Source organism: Dromaius novaehollandiae, chromosome W, assembly GCF_036370855.1.
Source record: "Dromaius novaehollandiae isolate bDroNov1 chromosome W, bDroNov1.hap1, whole genome shotgun sequence".
In the NCBI taxonomy this organism is placed as follows: Eukaryota; Metazoa; Chordata; class Aves; order Casuariiformes; family Dromaiidae; genus Dromaius; species Dromaius novaehollandiae.
The window spans coordinates 41,615,887-41,630,278 of record NC_088130.1 but is presented as its reverse complement, the minus strand read 5'-3'; the positions used below and the strand labels follow the sequence as shown (position 1 = coordinate 41,630,278).

Sequence of the window (14,392 nt, the reverse complement as noted above, 5' to 3'; positions counted from 1 at the left end):
GTTGGGTTTCTGTTCTGGCACCAACACAGAAGTGCAAAAGAGAGACACCAGAGGAAAAGCTAGTACAGCTACGCTTACTTAGTGCAAGGAAGCCTGTAGGCTGGAAAATCTCTCTGAGACAGGCTGCTGAGGTCCTGTAGCCTGCCTTGGGCTGGGGACACTCGGAAGGAAGACCTTCCCTCTAGTGTAGTTCCCTGCACAGAGTCAGGCCTTGCACGGGCACCTTGTAGGCTGAAAGGACACACTGCACGCCCTACAGTGGGTCATGGAACGTGCTAAACTGCAGCTGCCTATTGTCCACTAAAACCTAACCCCAGGCTCTCCAAGAAGATATGAACTGGGTTGAATTCTCTTGTTGCAGTTGATTTAATATTCCTGTAAATGGCTTATGTATTTGCTGTTTGAAATAAATTCTGAAACCACTAAGCGTGCTTAGCAAGGCTTTAACTATATGTGAACAGCAAGTTTTGATGATAGAACAAGTATTATTGTAGTATATAATACACATGGCTGTACAATCAAAAGCCACCCCTTGCTTCAAAACAAGAATTTACAGTATTAAGCAGTGGTGACAAGGTTTCTTACACAAAACCTACAGGAATTTACAGAATATGCATGGATCACTGAAATTATAATGCCAGCAGTAAAGAAAAAAAATACATCTCTACACAGAATATCTTGTGCAATGTGAACAAAGTTGACAATAGTTACCAATGCTTTAAGTAATTCAGATAAATACAATAACCCACCAACTATCAAATCTTCCTCCTCTCCCCACCAGAAATGACTGTTTGCCAGATGCATGTATAGCAGGCCATAAAAAGTTTTTTTGTTTTTGTGGTTTTGGGCAAACATGCACAAAATAGATGCACCGCAATATTTTTGCACAGGGATACTTGCCACAAAAAAGTCCTCCAAACTGGCCTTTAGACATATGCAGCATTTTGATTTACATTTCTCTAATAGCCACCACAAGGCTAAAAAAGTTTCTTCTAAGGATTCAGTTTTATTTTTATCCTGAAAGAAAAATGTTACTTAATTCTCAAATAATAGAGAGCTCCAGCTTCCACTTTGCTCATGCCACTGTTCAAGTCTGTATTTCAGGCCTTGTTTAGGAATTTATATTACTCTTCCTTAACCATCAGTGTAAATGCAAATCAAACAAAAACTAGGAGTTAGAAAATGAGAACAGAGCTGGGAACAGTTTTGAAGGTCATGTTTGTAGCTGCTGTTTTAGAAAACACTTTTGCTAAAATATTCAATGTGCTGTGTGTTCTTATTGGAGATGGTCTTTGACGTCAGCAGGACGGGCACTTGGACTTTACTCATCTGTAGCAAAAGATGCAACCTGTGGATATTACAGCCCCTTGTCTGTAACCTTCTCTCTACAGCAAGAAATCTAGCCCCCATGCAGTCTCTCTGCTGGGGTGTAAGACTGCAGGCTGCACCTCCACCTTAAAAAAGAGAGTAGCTACTGAATCGTAGCCATCAGTTTTGTTGCTGTCTGCTGCTAACAAACTTATCATTGATTACATGCTTTTCAAATTCTCGTTGTAAATTATATCTTTAGTAAATTTCTACTTCAACTTAAGTATGCTTTATTTGAATTTTATTTTCTTCCATTCTGCATGGCAAATATCAGCTTTTGTTTCAAGTGATTTTATGCGATTTACAAATCATCTCATCTAATGCATAAGCCTCTGAGATGCTAACTTTCCTAATCTCTAACATTGAGGACTCTCAGGATCTTGCACAGCCACTCCGTGTTTGTTATTATGCACAATGTCTCTAATGAAATAAATTCTCTATAGTAAGACTCTATTTATGGATGGGAACAACTTTTCGTATGTTTACCGAGAAAACTGTTCTTATTTTTGTGCAAGCATCTCGCATAGTACAATTAATGGGAAAATCCAAATGAGAGAGAAGAAAACACCAAGATTAAACAACAGAAATAAAGCCTACAAATATCCAGTTTATCCAGCTGATAATCTGGCTCCTCACTGATCAGAGCAGCATTCTGTAGTAAAAATTGTTCATATCTAAAATGATTATTGATGATTTCAGTCAATAGGGACAAACATGGTTTTGGTCATGGTTACTGTTAAAATTCCCTCCTAGACTGAGGAACTGTAAATATCTCTGTAATGGACCAGACTTTTAAATTGTATGGTTTCTTTTCGAGTACACCAGGGGATTGAGAAGATGTGCAGTCTTTCAAAAACCCCATGTTTTCAGCCGATTCCCTATGAAAACTAACGCTATACTGCCAGAATTTTTGTCAGTAAAATTAAGCCTCGTGTTCTGGCATTGTAAAATCTTGGGGGAGTCCCCAGACCTAACTGCAAGAAAGCAGACTGTAAAACTTCTTAAGAGAATAGTGATGTAGTGTAAGAATATCTTGTTACTGAATGAAGAGTTGGGTGCACTTTGCAGATATATTATCCAGTACTTCATTACCAGACTCCGTCAACAAGCCTGCTGGACCGACCACTCAATTATGCCTCTGTGAGACACAAGCGCGGACTCTTGCACAGCTAAGGGGCACTCTGAATCGTCCATTAGATACAGCGAAAACACAGAGCACACGAATGAAATCAGACTATTTGTGAACTGAGCTCTTATAAAGTCATATGTATCAGATGTTAGGAAATCCACTTTTTGGGATGTGGAAGGAGCTTTCAACATAAAGTCCAGTTGTACTATTCATAGCAAGGAAGTAGTAAATCTTGTTTTGATCTGATCTCCCAAAAAGCATGTCTTTCAGCAAATATTTATGATGCTGAATTCAAATGACCAAAAGGTATTTGTTTTCTCAATTTCTTTTGCACATAGAACTTAAATAGTGGCTAGAAAGTGACCATTTCAAATTATAAATGAAAATTGTATTTTTATTAAATGTGAAAACATGTACCCAAGAAAACCTTTATACATTTTTATGGCAAGTTTTCCCATTACATGAGAGGCTTCCTTACATATTTTAAGCTTAAATGAAGAACAGTGACCAAACAGAAGTCTGGACTAAGGTTGCAATGCCATTAGCTATGTTGAGGGAAATTATGACTGCACAATTTAAAACAAGATGAAGGACAAGTTCACAAAAATAGTTCATGTAATAGTGAACAATGCTCTAACAAAATAAGAAACAGAAGAAAGCCAAATCTGTTCCACATATCAATACTATCAATACATAAACATGCTCCTGCACTGGTAAAATCTTAAAAATGAAAGAAAAGAAAAGAAAAGAAAATGTCTGTTTAGGGAAGACTTAATTTGAGCTTCTAGACTGTCCATGCTCAAACACTGTTCAAGCATATTAGCGGTCCCACTGTTCTGAAAAAACCTACTCGTGTTCTTAAAATATGCTTAAAATTAAACATGTATAAGCTTTATTTCAAACAAACGTGAACGTGTTTCAATGTGCTGTCTGAGTAGATGGTCCATTGATGTACTCTTAATTTGTTGCTGTAATTTGTTTCCAAGATGATAGCACTGGCAGATAATCTGCATGCATGCATTCAAAGCAATATTTTAGATCAGTTACGACTTTTTCCCTCTGTTTTTCAGGTTGAAACATCATTTTTAAAATTTCAACACACCTTTTGTGTTTCAGTCTAGTGTATATATCTGCCAATGAAGTCACACTTCAAATACACTGTTTTGTCCAGTTCAGGGTGAAATCCTGCAAAGAATGACCTTATGCTAGTGGTTTCATCAAAATTTCAGTAGGACAACTGGTATGAACAGCAGTTTACAGGACCAAGCCAATAATGTCTGGAAAGCAGAGGAAGCTGCACACTTAAATTTTAAATCTATCTCATTTATATTTGAGTGCACTGAATTTTTATAGTTGTTTCATACCATTTAATCCTGAATTAGATCCTTAGTGTGATCAGTTTGTTTGAAGAGAAATGAGCTGTCACTGTAGTAGGAGTTTTTTGGTTTTTATTTGAAAGACGTGCTTTATCAAAATCCTCATCCATGGGGCCCACCCAAACCTAAGATTGTTTGGAACAGAAGCCCTGTACCATCCCTTATAGTGAATTAAAGAAAAATACCTATACTGATCTTTTTTAATCATTAAACTCTATTTTATGATATTCTCCAAATGCAAATGTGTAGGGTCAAATCTTGAAGAATTCAGCCCATATTCAGCAACAACAACAACAAAGAACCAGAGATGTCTAGGAGCAGGAGATAATACTTAAAAATAATTAACTGATCTGAGAAATAGAAATCAATGCAACATTTATCAGCTGAAAATTCATTTTAAATAGTAATGGAAAAAAGAATAAAATGTACAACACTGAATATTGTAACAGCTGGTCCCTCATTAAATTACCCATCTAATTCCAAATCCTCTTTACATGCAGTATTTCATTTGCTAACCACAGAGCAGGGGAAAATTCAAATGATTTTTAGCCAGTTCAAGAAGCTATCCTTCTGATGCAGAGATTCTAAATTGCTATCCATAAAGAAGCAAGCTTCCATTCACTTCCTAATTTGAATTATTTAAATTAAATAATCAGTCTACATACTTCCCGTTGTGTTTTAAAGGGAGAGTGATGGCTGGATGTCTTCATGTGACTAGTCATGGGATATGGTGCTTTTAACCTTATATTTTGTAAATCAAAATGGGAGCAGGCTGTTAAGTCTGAGACTTGTTATTGTATCTGAATACATAATACATAGGTGGTCTAGGATCTAATCAGAAAGCTTCTAAATAAAAATTGGCAATAGTGGCATTCAGCAGACTGAATGACGACTTACTGATCTGGATGCTGACCTGTTCTGTCACTTTGAAAAGCCAGTCACTCCTAGTCAAGCTTGATGCACAGTCCACTGGACAGTGAAAGGTGTGTCAAAGACTAGACTCAAGGTTATTGCAATGTTTTTCACATGCACCAAATTCACTCTGCAATGAAGGGGGAAGAACACCGTGTTCAACTGCAGTTCTTCCACATGCTCAAGCAATTAATAAAATAATGAAACCTGTATATACAAATATCAAAGTATTTTTTTAATGCACATGTCAGGCCACATGTTTTATCTGTGATTCATACAGCTTTTTGCTTGCCCTACCCCCTGTTCTTGCTTCTGCAAGACTTACATATGGAAATAAAATCTGGATATGAATACTCCTTTTCATGGATTTATACAGCAAGTAAAATATTTGTTTCATTGAAGTGTATCAGAACTTCAGCTGATTTCTACAAAGCCAGAATTTTTGCCAGAGTTTTTACAGTAAGAGAGATCCATTATTCTGCTATTTCTGCTATTCTAAGACTTTATCACTTGTTTTAAAAAGCCTTACTTTAAATTTGCTTGAAAGACCCATTTAGAGGATCATGATCTATTTATTTCTATATTAAAGACAGAAATCTATCTAAAAGCCCACTGTGGAAAAACTATTCTGCATCACTTACATTAATATTTTTCTCAGAGCTGGACAAGTTCTGATATTATCAACAGTGCTGTTGCATAAGCATGGAAGTAAATAGCAGTTACATTACACATTGATACCTAGTGCAATAGAAACGCAAGTGGGAGTAAAAATTTAGTGCTTGCAAATAATCTTTCTTTCCATACTAATACTCCTATATATGATAAAAATCCTGTAAGGATTTACAGGCAAAAGAAAGAAAACAAATGAACAAACAAAAGGCTTTATACAAATTTAAAAACTAAAGGAATACTCATAGTAAGTTCAGTATTTAGTATGTAAGATTGTTTTCTATGGTTCAGCTGCAGAACCTATGTATGGTTAATAATCACCCGATCTTACCAACATGCATGTAAATCACTTTACCGATGTATGTAAGCACAGGTTCATTCCCTACAAAAAGCAAGGTGATTAGGCATACCTATATCTGATAAAATTTCTAATAATAAGATATGCACTGAGTATTCAAGCAGATCTCCCAAATCTAAGATTTTGCAAACATTTACATATTTATCCCACGAGTCTGTGGGGCTACCTAGGTATGAAAAGTGCTGGACATATATAGTAACTTGCAATATCAGGGTGTAGAATGATAGCCTACAAGAAGCAGGGCCCAACACTGTTCCTTTTAAAGCCAGCAATATTTTTGCTGAGATTAACGCTGCAAGATCAATGCAACCACGTTTAATTTAATATAAATGTTTTGAAAAGGAAAGGGGAAACAAAGATATGCTGGCAGTAAGAAAAAATACATAGAGGGGAGTTCAAAAGAATCACAGAAGAAAAATTATGCACCTGAAAGGAATACTTAAATTAGGATAACATATTTTGATAATAATATTCAACATGTGTTGGCAGTTTCATTTAAAGGGACTCTTATTTCTGCACTCCTATTTGCACAGTTTTTAATTTAATGGTCACACTTTTTCCTTAACAGGTGCCTAGAAGCTAAACTATTGCAGATGTCAAATTCAAGAAGAAAAAAATTTCAATTTCTAGTTGATACTAAACCCTAGTTCTGCTTAATTTTGCCAGAGTGAGAAGCTCCAGAGGCTGCATGCAGGCTGTCATGTAAGAGGGCCCTCAGTGATGCCATGAAGGCCAGTTGCCACGTGGTCCCTGGCCATGCTACATGTCTGCAGGAGTGCCCTGGCTTGGCTTGGACAGTGCAGGGTTTTCCCTTAGGGACACAACAGACCCAAAACACACTTACAGTTTAAGAGCTCACTCAAGGGCACACTTACCTGGTGTGTGAATGGGCTTTAGCACCTGATGCATAGTCCAGACATATTCATCTATCTTAGTCCAGTTGCAGTGACATCATATGACTGAAACTGGGCAGAAAAGAGTCCTGAGGTCCTTCTTAGAAGGCTATGAACAAGGATAACATACATGCCAAATGTAGACTGCAAGGACACCTGAACTTTGCATTATTCATGAAAGAAGCTGAAGTGTACTGGAGACATAGCCACTGAAACCAATGGTATTAGTGACGACAGTCAAGTCCAGGATCTCAGGAACTGAGATCTGATTTTATCTTTTTATAAATCAAATCAATAGTAGGGGCTTCTGTCATGTCTTGAGACAGCAACAAACTGTTTTCCAACGATAGGCAAATGAATTCAACCTTCATAATCACTGGGAACAAAGTCAAAAAAAACCATATAATGACTATTTAGTTTATGATTACAACTGATCAAAGTAGTTATTATTAACAAATTAATGTTACCAAAATCTTCGACAGTCTAACATAATTTTAAATAAGTGTCTGTCTCCAAGAATTTCTTCTTTGAATAGTCCTAACAAGAGAATAAAAGTATTACATCTTTTTATTTTCATATATATATATTATATATAAAAATAAAAATGAGCGAGGAGATTGTAGTACTCCTTACATATCCAGTTACATGCATCTACCTTCACAATTAGCTATTACATGAACTTCTTCATCACAATTTCATGAAAAAAATCTCCTTAGACTGCATGGACATACCATATCTCAGAACTGTTTCCTCTATGTAAGTGGCTCTTTTGTATGCAAAGTCCAAGGTAAGAACTTTACTGTTTATCTGTGGCATGAATTTTAGTTCAGTCACTTTGTACTCACAGTGCTGACCATCAACCTTTTGACCACTACACAATTGCAAACTTTCGTTTTCTTGGGGGAGCTGCAAGTCATTAGAAACTAAATTTACTGTAATATGGGTTTTCGAGCTTTGCTTGAGGAGACCGGGGACTGCTTCTAGAAGCCTTTTCTTAGGGCCATATGCCTTTTCTCGATTCTATCCCAAGCTTTCATGTCCAATACATTGACCTCCTTATAAAATGGCTCAGACCTTTGTTTCTCTTCAATCTGTGGCAAAAGACAGGACCTCCACAAGGCTAGTAGTCATAAAATGTTCACACAGTCATTCTGGTTCACAGAAATGACTGCTTACTGGAAAGTTTTGGGGGAGTTATTCTGGTAAACCTAGTAAAAATACAAAATACCAGGGTGATCTGATTTTCTGCATGGGCTTGAGAGATGCTGTTTACAATCAGGACTGCGGATTGTTATGATTCAGCTGAGAATCATAAAAAAGGGGAAACATAATGGTAAATTGTTAGAAGAGGTTTCAGGAATAAGGACTCTACTGTATTTCCACTAACTACCACCCCTATGGAAGATCATGCTAAATAGAAAACTCTTTTCCAAGGGCAGAAGAAGCCCTGACACTTTATTGCTAGATTCTACAGCAACTGGAGCTCACTTACAGTAACCTTATAGTACTCTATATAAACTGAGAAGCTTGTATCAAATTCAGGCTTCCATTTAAAATAGATATTGCAGGTATTAGGCTTCAATTAAAGAAGAAAAATAATCTTCAGTGCTTCTTTTTTAAAGGCAAAGTATAAAAAAAAAATCACCAAACTAGGTGAGAATTATTAAATTTCTCCAAAAAATTAAGATGAGCTTTCTTCTATTTCTTGAGACAGTACAGTTTGTGATTCACAGGGTAACTGGTATCAAACACAAGTTAATGAAAGCTCTTATAAGCAATTTTATTCCTATCCATAATGGCAGACATTTACAAAATCAGAAGAATTTATCATTTGAGTTCACCTTAAAAAATAACTTATAAAGCAGTGATATATGCAACATAAAACAATTCAGGAGGGGAGAGGGAAAGCAAATTTTAATAATTAAAATGTAAACGTGAAAAAAAAGATGGAATAGAAGTCCCTACTTCTCATTTCTACTTAAGATGCCATGTGATAATATTTTACAATGTCCTGCAGGCCTATATATGTATGTGTGTATTTCTATATCACACACACACACACATATACACCAACCCATACATGTACATACACAGATAATTGTTTGCAGTTCCATCTTGGGCAGTTCTGTTACGCCACTCTTTACAGTTGTCTCAAGCATGTTTGGGACCCACTTTCTTGACAAAACTGGGGAGATGGTAGAAAAAAAATGGTGGGTCTGATTGTATCTGAGATCCTTTTGTTAAACTGTACACTGGGACGAATAATTTTCTTCTGTAGTAGCTCTCTGAAGAGGGCCAACTCACTGTGGTCTTCATTAGGAGACTTGGTAACGGATCACACACTCATTGTCATGCTAGGGGAGTACTGAAAAAAGAGGAATCCACATTTTAACAACAGTTTTTTCCCAAGTTACTAAAACCACTTCTGGACCACAGCAGTGAATTTAAATGTCAACATGCTATTTCAGTTTTCTCCTTAATTTGTACTATCACATGTGCTAAGGCTGTAGTTCAATTTGTGGTATCATAACTTCCATTATACTTCTATCATTACGTAAAAATACAGCTATTGGTGATGAAATCAATTCACTTGAGCTCAGTTTCAGTGCTGGGTACTGCAGCTTGGGTATTGGGGTGAATCAATATTTCACTGATGCTTTTCTCACCTTTTACTCATCAGTGTTGACTACTGGGGGGATTTAGCTGCGCAAATAGCTAGTCTCAAGTTGACCAGCTACATTTATGGTCACTTGAACCACATAATTATTTTGGAGGGCTTTTTATTTTTTGATGGGAAAAAGGGAGTGAAGATATATCTGGCTGGAATTAAATCAGGCTTTTGGCTTAGTTTTAGATTCTGTATTATAGATTTTGGGAAGCAAGCTGAATCAAGCATCAGTGGTCATTCTTCTTTATGTGAACTGAAAATCCGGTCACCACATTACACTATTATTGTAACACAAATTGAACTGCAGCCCTTAAACAAGCTACAGTTGCCCTCAAGTTAGCAATACTTCATTACAAATAATCAATGGGACACCACAATGTACATTTATATTATTTTAATTCTTATTTTAACTGAAACTTGCAGGCTGCAGAAATATTTAATTGGCCTGAAATCTTCTAAGTAGAGGAAAATGTTCAAACACAAAAAGTATTAGTGGAATGAAAACTGATACAAGAAACAGAATGATATTAATCTGCCTTTGCAAAAAACAGATATGTAATAAAAAACTGCCAAAGCTAGAGTTTGGAGCCAGCCATTTCTAAGTGTCCAAGCATATTCAGAAAGAGCATATTAGATGGATCTTTTATCTCATATAAGCTACATAGAATGGACCACCTGGGTAAAATCCATTTTGCCCAATGTCATGTGTCTGGTAATTTGTCTGCTTTAGGGCTGACTCCCATCATGTGCTGAACCCTCTCATACTGAGCCAGCAAAGCTAGCAATAACACGCTTATCTTTAGCCAATGAGGGAGATCAACTTAAATGCTTAATATTAAGCACCTGTTCAAATTATTTCCTTATCAGAGTCAAAGTTATGAATTCCTGGGAAATCACTTTGGATAAGGAATATGTGACATTTTTTATATTGTGTTCTGTAAAGACAATCCAGTGCAGATAAACCAGTGTTTACCTGTGTTTTTTAACTTATTATTAATCAAATTCTTTCCCCCCTCCATGCCAGGCAAAACTCCTGGTGAACTGGATCAGAAATTTGCCCGAGAAATTACTTCATATTAGCACCTACTCTAAGTAGCCGAGTAAGAAAACACGAATCAGAAAGCAACACAGTTCTCAAAAACTAAAATGTGACTTGTGCTGGAGAGGAACTGATACCTAGAAGTTCACAGAAGGCATAGCAAAATTTTGAGAAAATTAGGTCCCAGATTTATTCAGGTAGGCAAACACCACCTCGGAGCATCCAGAATCCAGTAAGTATCTGCGAAAACTAATTGTCTTTTGAGTACAACTGATGCCCTTCTTTTAATGAGTTTGGTTTGGTGAACCTGCCTGCAATCAGAATCAGACTGTCTGTCCTCAGTACAAATAAAGTATGCTGAACTGAGAGTCAAGGACTACCATGACCAAGGATCACATTTAATGGAGGTTTTGTGGTTACTGCTTTATTGCAGATTCTGAAACATCAATCTTTTTGCTTTGTACAAACTAATTTTCTCCAATATTCCAAACAATCTAAACACATGCCCCTACACAAAAAGCTAACATGCAGAAAAATGCTCCCTCTTCCTTTTCACTAGTTTAAGAAGCAAACCAAAAATAAAAATAAATCTGATTTCCATGAAATTTGCCATGCAATTTGACTGTGGTGTGATCTAAGAGAAACTGTTTATTCTTCATAATTTCTGAGCTAAAATTCGCCACTGGCATAATTAATGGAGTTGCACTCACTTCTGAGAGCAGTGAATTCCAATAAGAACAGAAGTGTTGAAGTCACTCAGCACTTCTGAAAAATCGGGCCACTTCTATTTAGGAACCTAAATGTGGATTTAGAAACCCAACTTCAGGCACAAGAGTATGAAAATACTAGTTTTGTTCTGTAATGTATTTTATACCATGCTTTGCTGCCTCAAACATTGTCCTTTTTTAAAAACGTCATTTGTCCCATAATGAACACTAGAGGGCATCTTTGCTTTTTCTGGTTCTAAGAGCATGCTGCATCTTCTCGACATGAGATCTCCTGGACCTCTAATTATACACTTCAGTGTGAATCCCATTCTAAAAGACATTTTTATCCTGCAAAATGTCTTGTTCAGGAGTCAAAAGCTGGGCAGCTACAAGTTGAAACACTCAAATGCAAAGATCCGCCAACTACGCATATCTGGGCTGCTCAGATACTGCCCATTGTGCATTACTGAGTACGTATGGAGCAATCATTACTACTTCACACCTTTCACTGACAACTGACCTCTTAATCCAGAAGAAGAGTTTCTGCAGTAAATCTACACCTCTCCCATTTTGCAATTACAGCTCAACTTCTAACAGTATTTGGCACAATTTTTTAGTGAATCAATACCATAATTTTAGGAGCTAGTAAAAAATACAAAAGGCAAAGCACTGCAATAAAGGTATACTACCAAATTGTTTGTTCTTTTTCTTTTTTAAATAAACATCCAGAGATTAAAGGTTTGCCAAATAAAAAACTGCTTAAAGAAATACTTACACTCTCACTCTGAAAAGGGTTTAGGAAGTTTCCACCCATCTCACCGTCATCCCTGGGAGTGCCAGGCTGATTACTCATGCTCATATTACTGGGAGAGTTCTGTTAAACAAGATTTTAAAATACAGATTAAGTGTTGAAGATTTTAGTTCCTTTCCCAGCTTCATCACGTGTGTCAAAGCATCGGAGTGTGCCCATACAATGCCTTGGGATTTCTGAAGATGAAAGAAGGCTCTGCAGAGTTCTGTGTGTTTCAGCTACTAATTGTAACCTGTGTTTCCTCCCCTGAAGTAACAACTATTTACCTTTAATTCTTGCTTTTGGGTTACAGCCAGCATCTTCTCCTACTGCAGTCAGGAAAAACTACAAATGGCTTTGTAGGAATAAGAGTTAGCTCTCTAACTACATTAAATCACTACAGTCAAATTCAGTGAAGACCACAAGCATGTATCTTGATATATGTGAGCCCAGATTACGTACTTAAAGGTAGACATGTGGACAGATCCCCGCCACGTAGAACTTTGCAGATCAAGGCTTGTATTTGGGGTCTTTGTTCATGGTGTCTGGTTTGTTGAAATAGCTTCTAGTTCAAATTTTGAGTTGCTAATTCACCAAGAGCAGTTATACACAGAATTTATAGATAAAAAGAGTTAACAAAGTTTTAGATAAAAGATGCCTGAATAGCAGCCAGCCACTGGATTGGGCTTGCAAATACTTCAGGCAGGAGCTGTGCTTTTGCTATTTGCTTGCACAGAGCAAAATGTGATAGGGTCTTAATCTACAACATTCAGAAAATATTTTCAAGATTCAGTTATTTACAGAAAGTGCAAAATCAGGTAAGTGTCCCAGAAAATCCTCAGAGTCAACAACTAATACATGATTATTGTAGACACTATAATTAGTTAAGTGTGTTTACAAAATTGATTTGTGGTACCCTACCATGCCTGGAGCATGGATAATTCCCTTTCCATCAGTGTTAGACTCCTATTAATGTAAGTTTTGTAATGCAAAAGGAACAGTCAGGGAAGGGGAGGGGTGAAATCGTGAACTTCATCTAAAACATTTACTACGTCTACCACAGTTCTTCCCTTGAATTTTTTTAATCCAGAAAATTTAAACATAATATTGCTGTTGAGACTTTACATATACAAATGCAGCAGGCTTAAAGTTTGATATGTCATAATAAACTTAACACAAACCTAGTATCATCATATAGAAGCTAACAAAATGCACCTCAAAGCAGTACTTTTGATCAGAGATCAAATGATAACAGCTGTAAGAACCATAAGTCAATTTGTTCTCTTTTTCTTATGTTAATTCTCAATTACAATGCTAACACAGTATTTCTGTTAGTATATGAGATTTATGAAGCTTCTTAAAAAAACAAATATACTGCCCTTAGAAAATAAATGCATGCTGTCTTCACTTACAACAACTAAGGCTGCAAGAGGGCAAACTTTGAGTGAAGAATTTTGCACGGATACTGAAAGGCTGCTGTTAAGCTTTGACCATATTCCCCCAAAGCAAGATCACCATTTTCATTGGAATTAGCAAGTATGTTTCTGGGTTCAGCTTGATGTATTTATTTTCAAGTATAGATGAAATGTAGACTTATGTAATTAATGTAGACTTATGTAATCCTGCCCACGCAGGCATAACTGGTTTTAATTAGCACCTGAGACACAGCTTATAGAGTAGGGTCAAGATCCCTGCCTTAACCCTTTGGTTTTCTTCACAGTCTAGTTCACTGGTTTTCAAACTGTGATCCTCAGATCTCCATGAATCACTGCAAAACATGTGAGGGGTCCATCGAAGACAACTAAAAGACTTAAGTAGCTAATTAACATCAGAAAATTAAGTTTGTTGTACAACAAAGTTAGTATAGCAAATATTTATCCACAACTTGGAAAAGGCTGACAGGTTGCTTTAGTTCAACCACAGCTATTGTACCTGAAGCAGGAATTAATTCAGGGAAGTCCTGTTGCCTGTGTTATGCAGGAAGTTATACTAGACAATCACATCAGTCCCTTCTGGCCTGAAAATCTACAAATACATAATATAGTTTAAAAACCACTAAGGCCTTGTCACAGTTATTTTATATGATAGTCCCACACTTTTTTTTCATTCCTTGGGGATTTACCCCTATTTTATCTTGCTCTGTGTAGTACTAAGCTTTGAAATTCTGCAATTGCTACAGTGTGGCACCCCAAAGGTTCAAATTCCAAACATAAACACTTTTATAGCAACTCCCCTGGGCTGCTTTTATGGTCAGTATGGGGTCTAGCATTGTAGCACTAGCTGAGTTTTTTCAGAGCAAGTATTTCTTCGATGACTGCACAAATTCCATGTGCACTGCAAGAAACACTGGTTATTAATGTTTATTTAATATGCATAATTTCAGTTCATTTACTCCCCCATCTCAATCCATTTCATAAAAACTTCATGTTTTGCCATTCTGCCAATTAAATTAAAATCTCCTCTGGAAAATGTAGCTACAAATT

At 36.5% G+C, this 14,392-nt stretch overlaps 1 protein-coding gene across 3 annotated transcripts in view; it reads right to left on the bottom strand.

Annotated features, from left to right (window-relative positions):
- Positions 1-2,870: 2,870 nt before the first annotated feature.
- The window catches only part of LOC112983671 (single-stranded DNA-binding protein 2), a 193,678-nt gene continuing 182,156 nt past the window's right edge, over positions 2,871-14,392 (bottom strand). For all 3 annotated transcript variants that reach the window (XM_064499882.1, XM_064499884.1, XM_064499883.1), the window contains 2 exons: positions 11,895-11,993; positions 2,871-9,070 (listed from right to left, as the gene is read on the bottom strand). In XM_064499882.1, the coding sequence (XP_064355952.1) occupies positions 9,041-9,070; positions 11,895-11,993 (129 nt within the window). In that variant the 3' untranslated portion in view covers positions 2,871-9,040. The remainder of the gene's footprint in view (positions 9,071-11,894; positions 11,994-14,392) is intronic.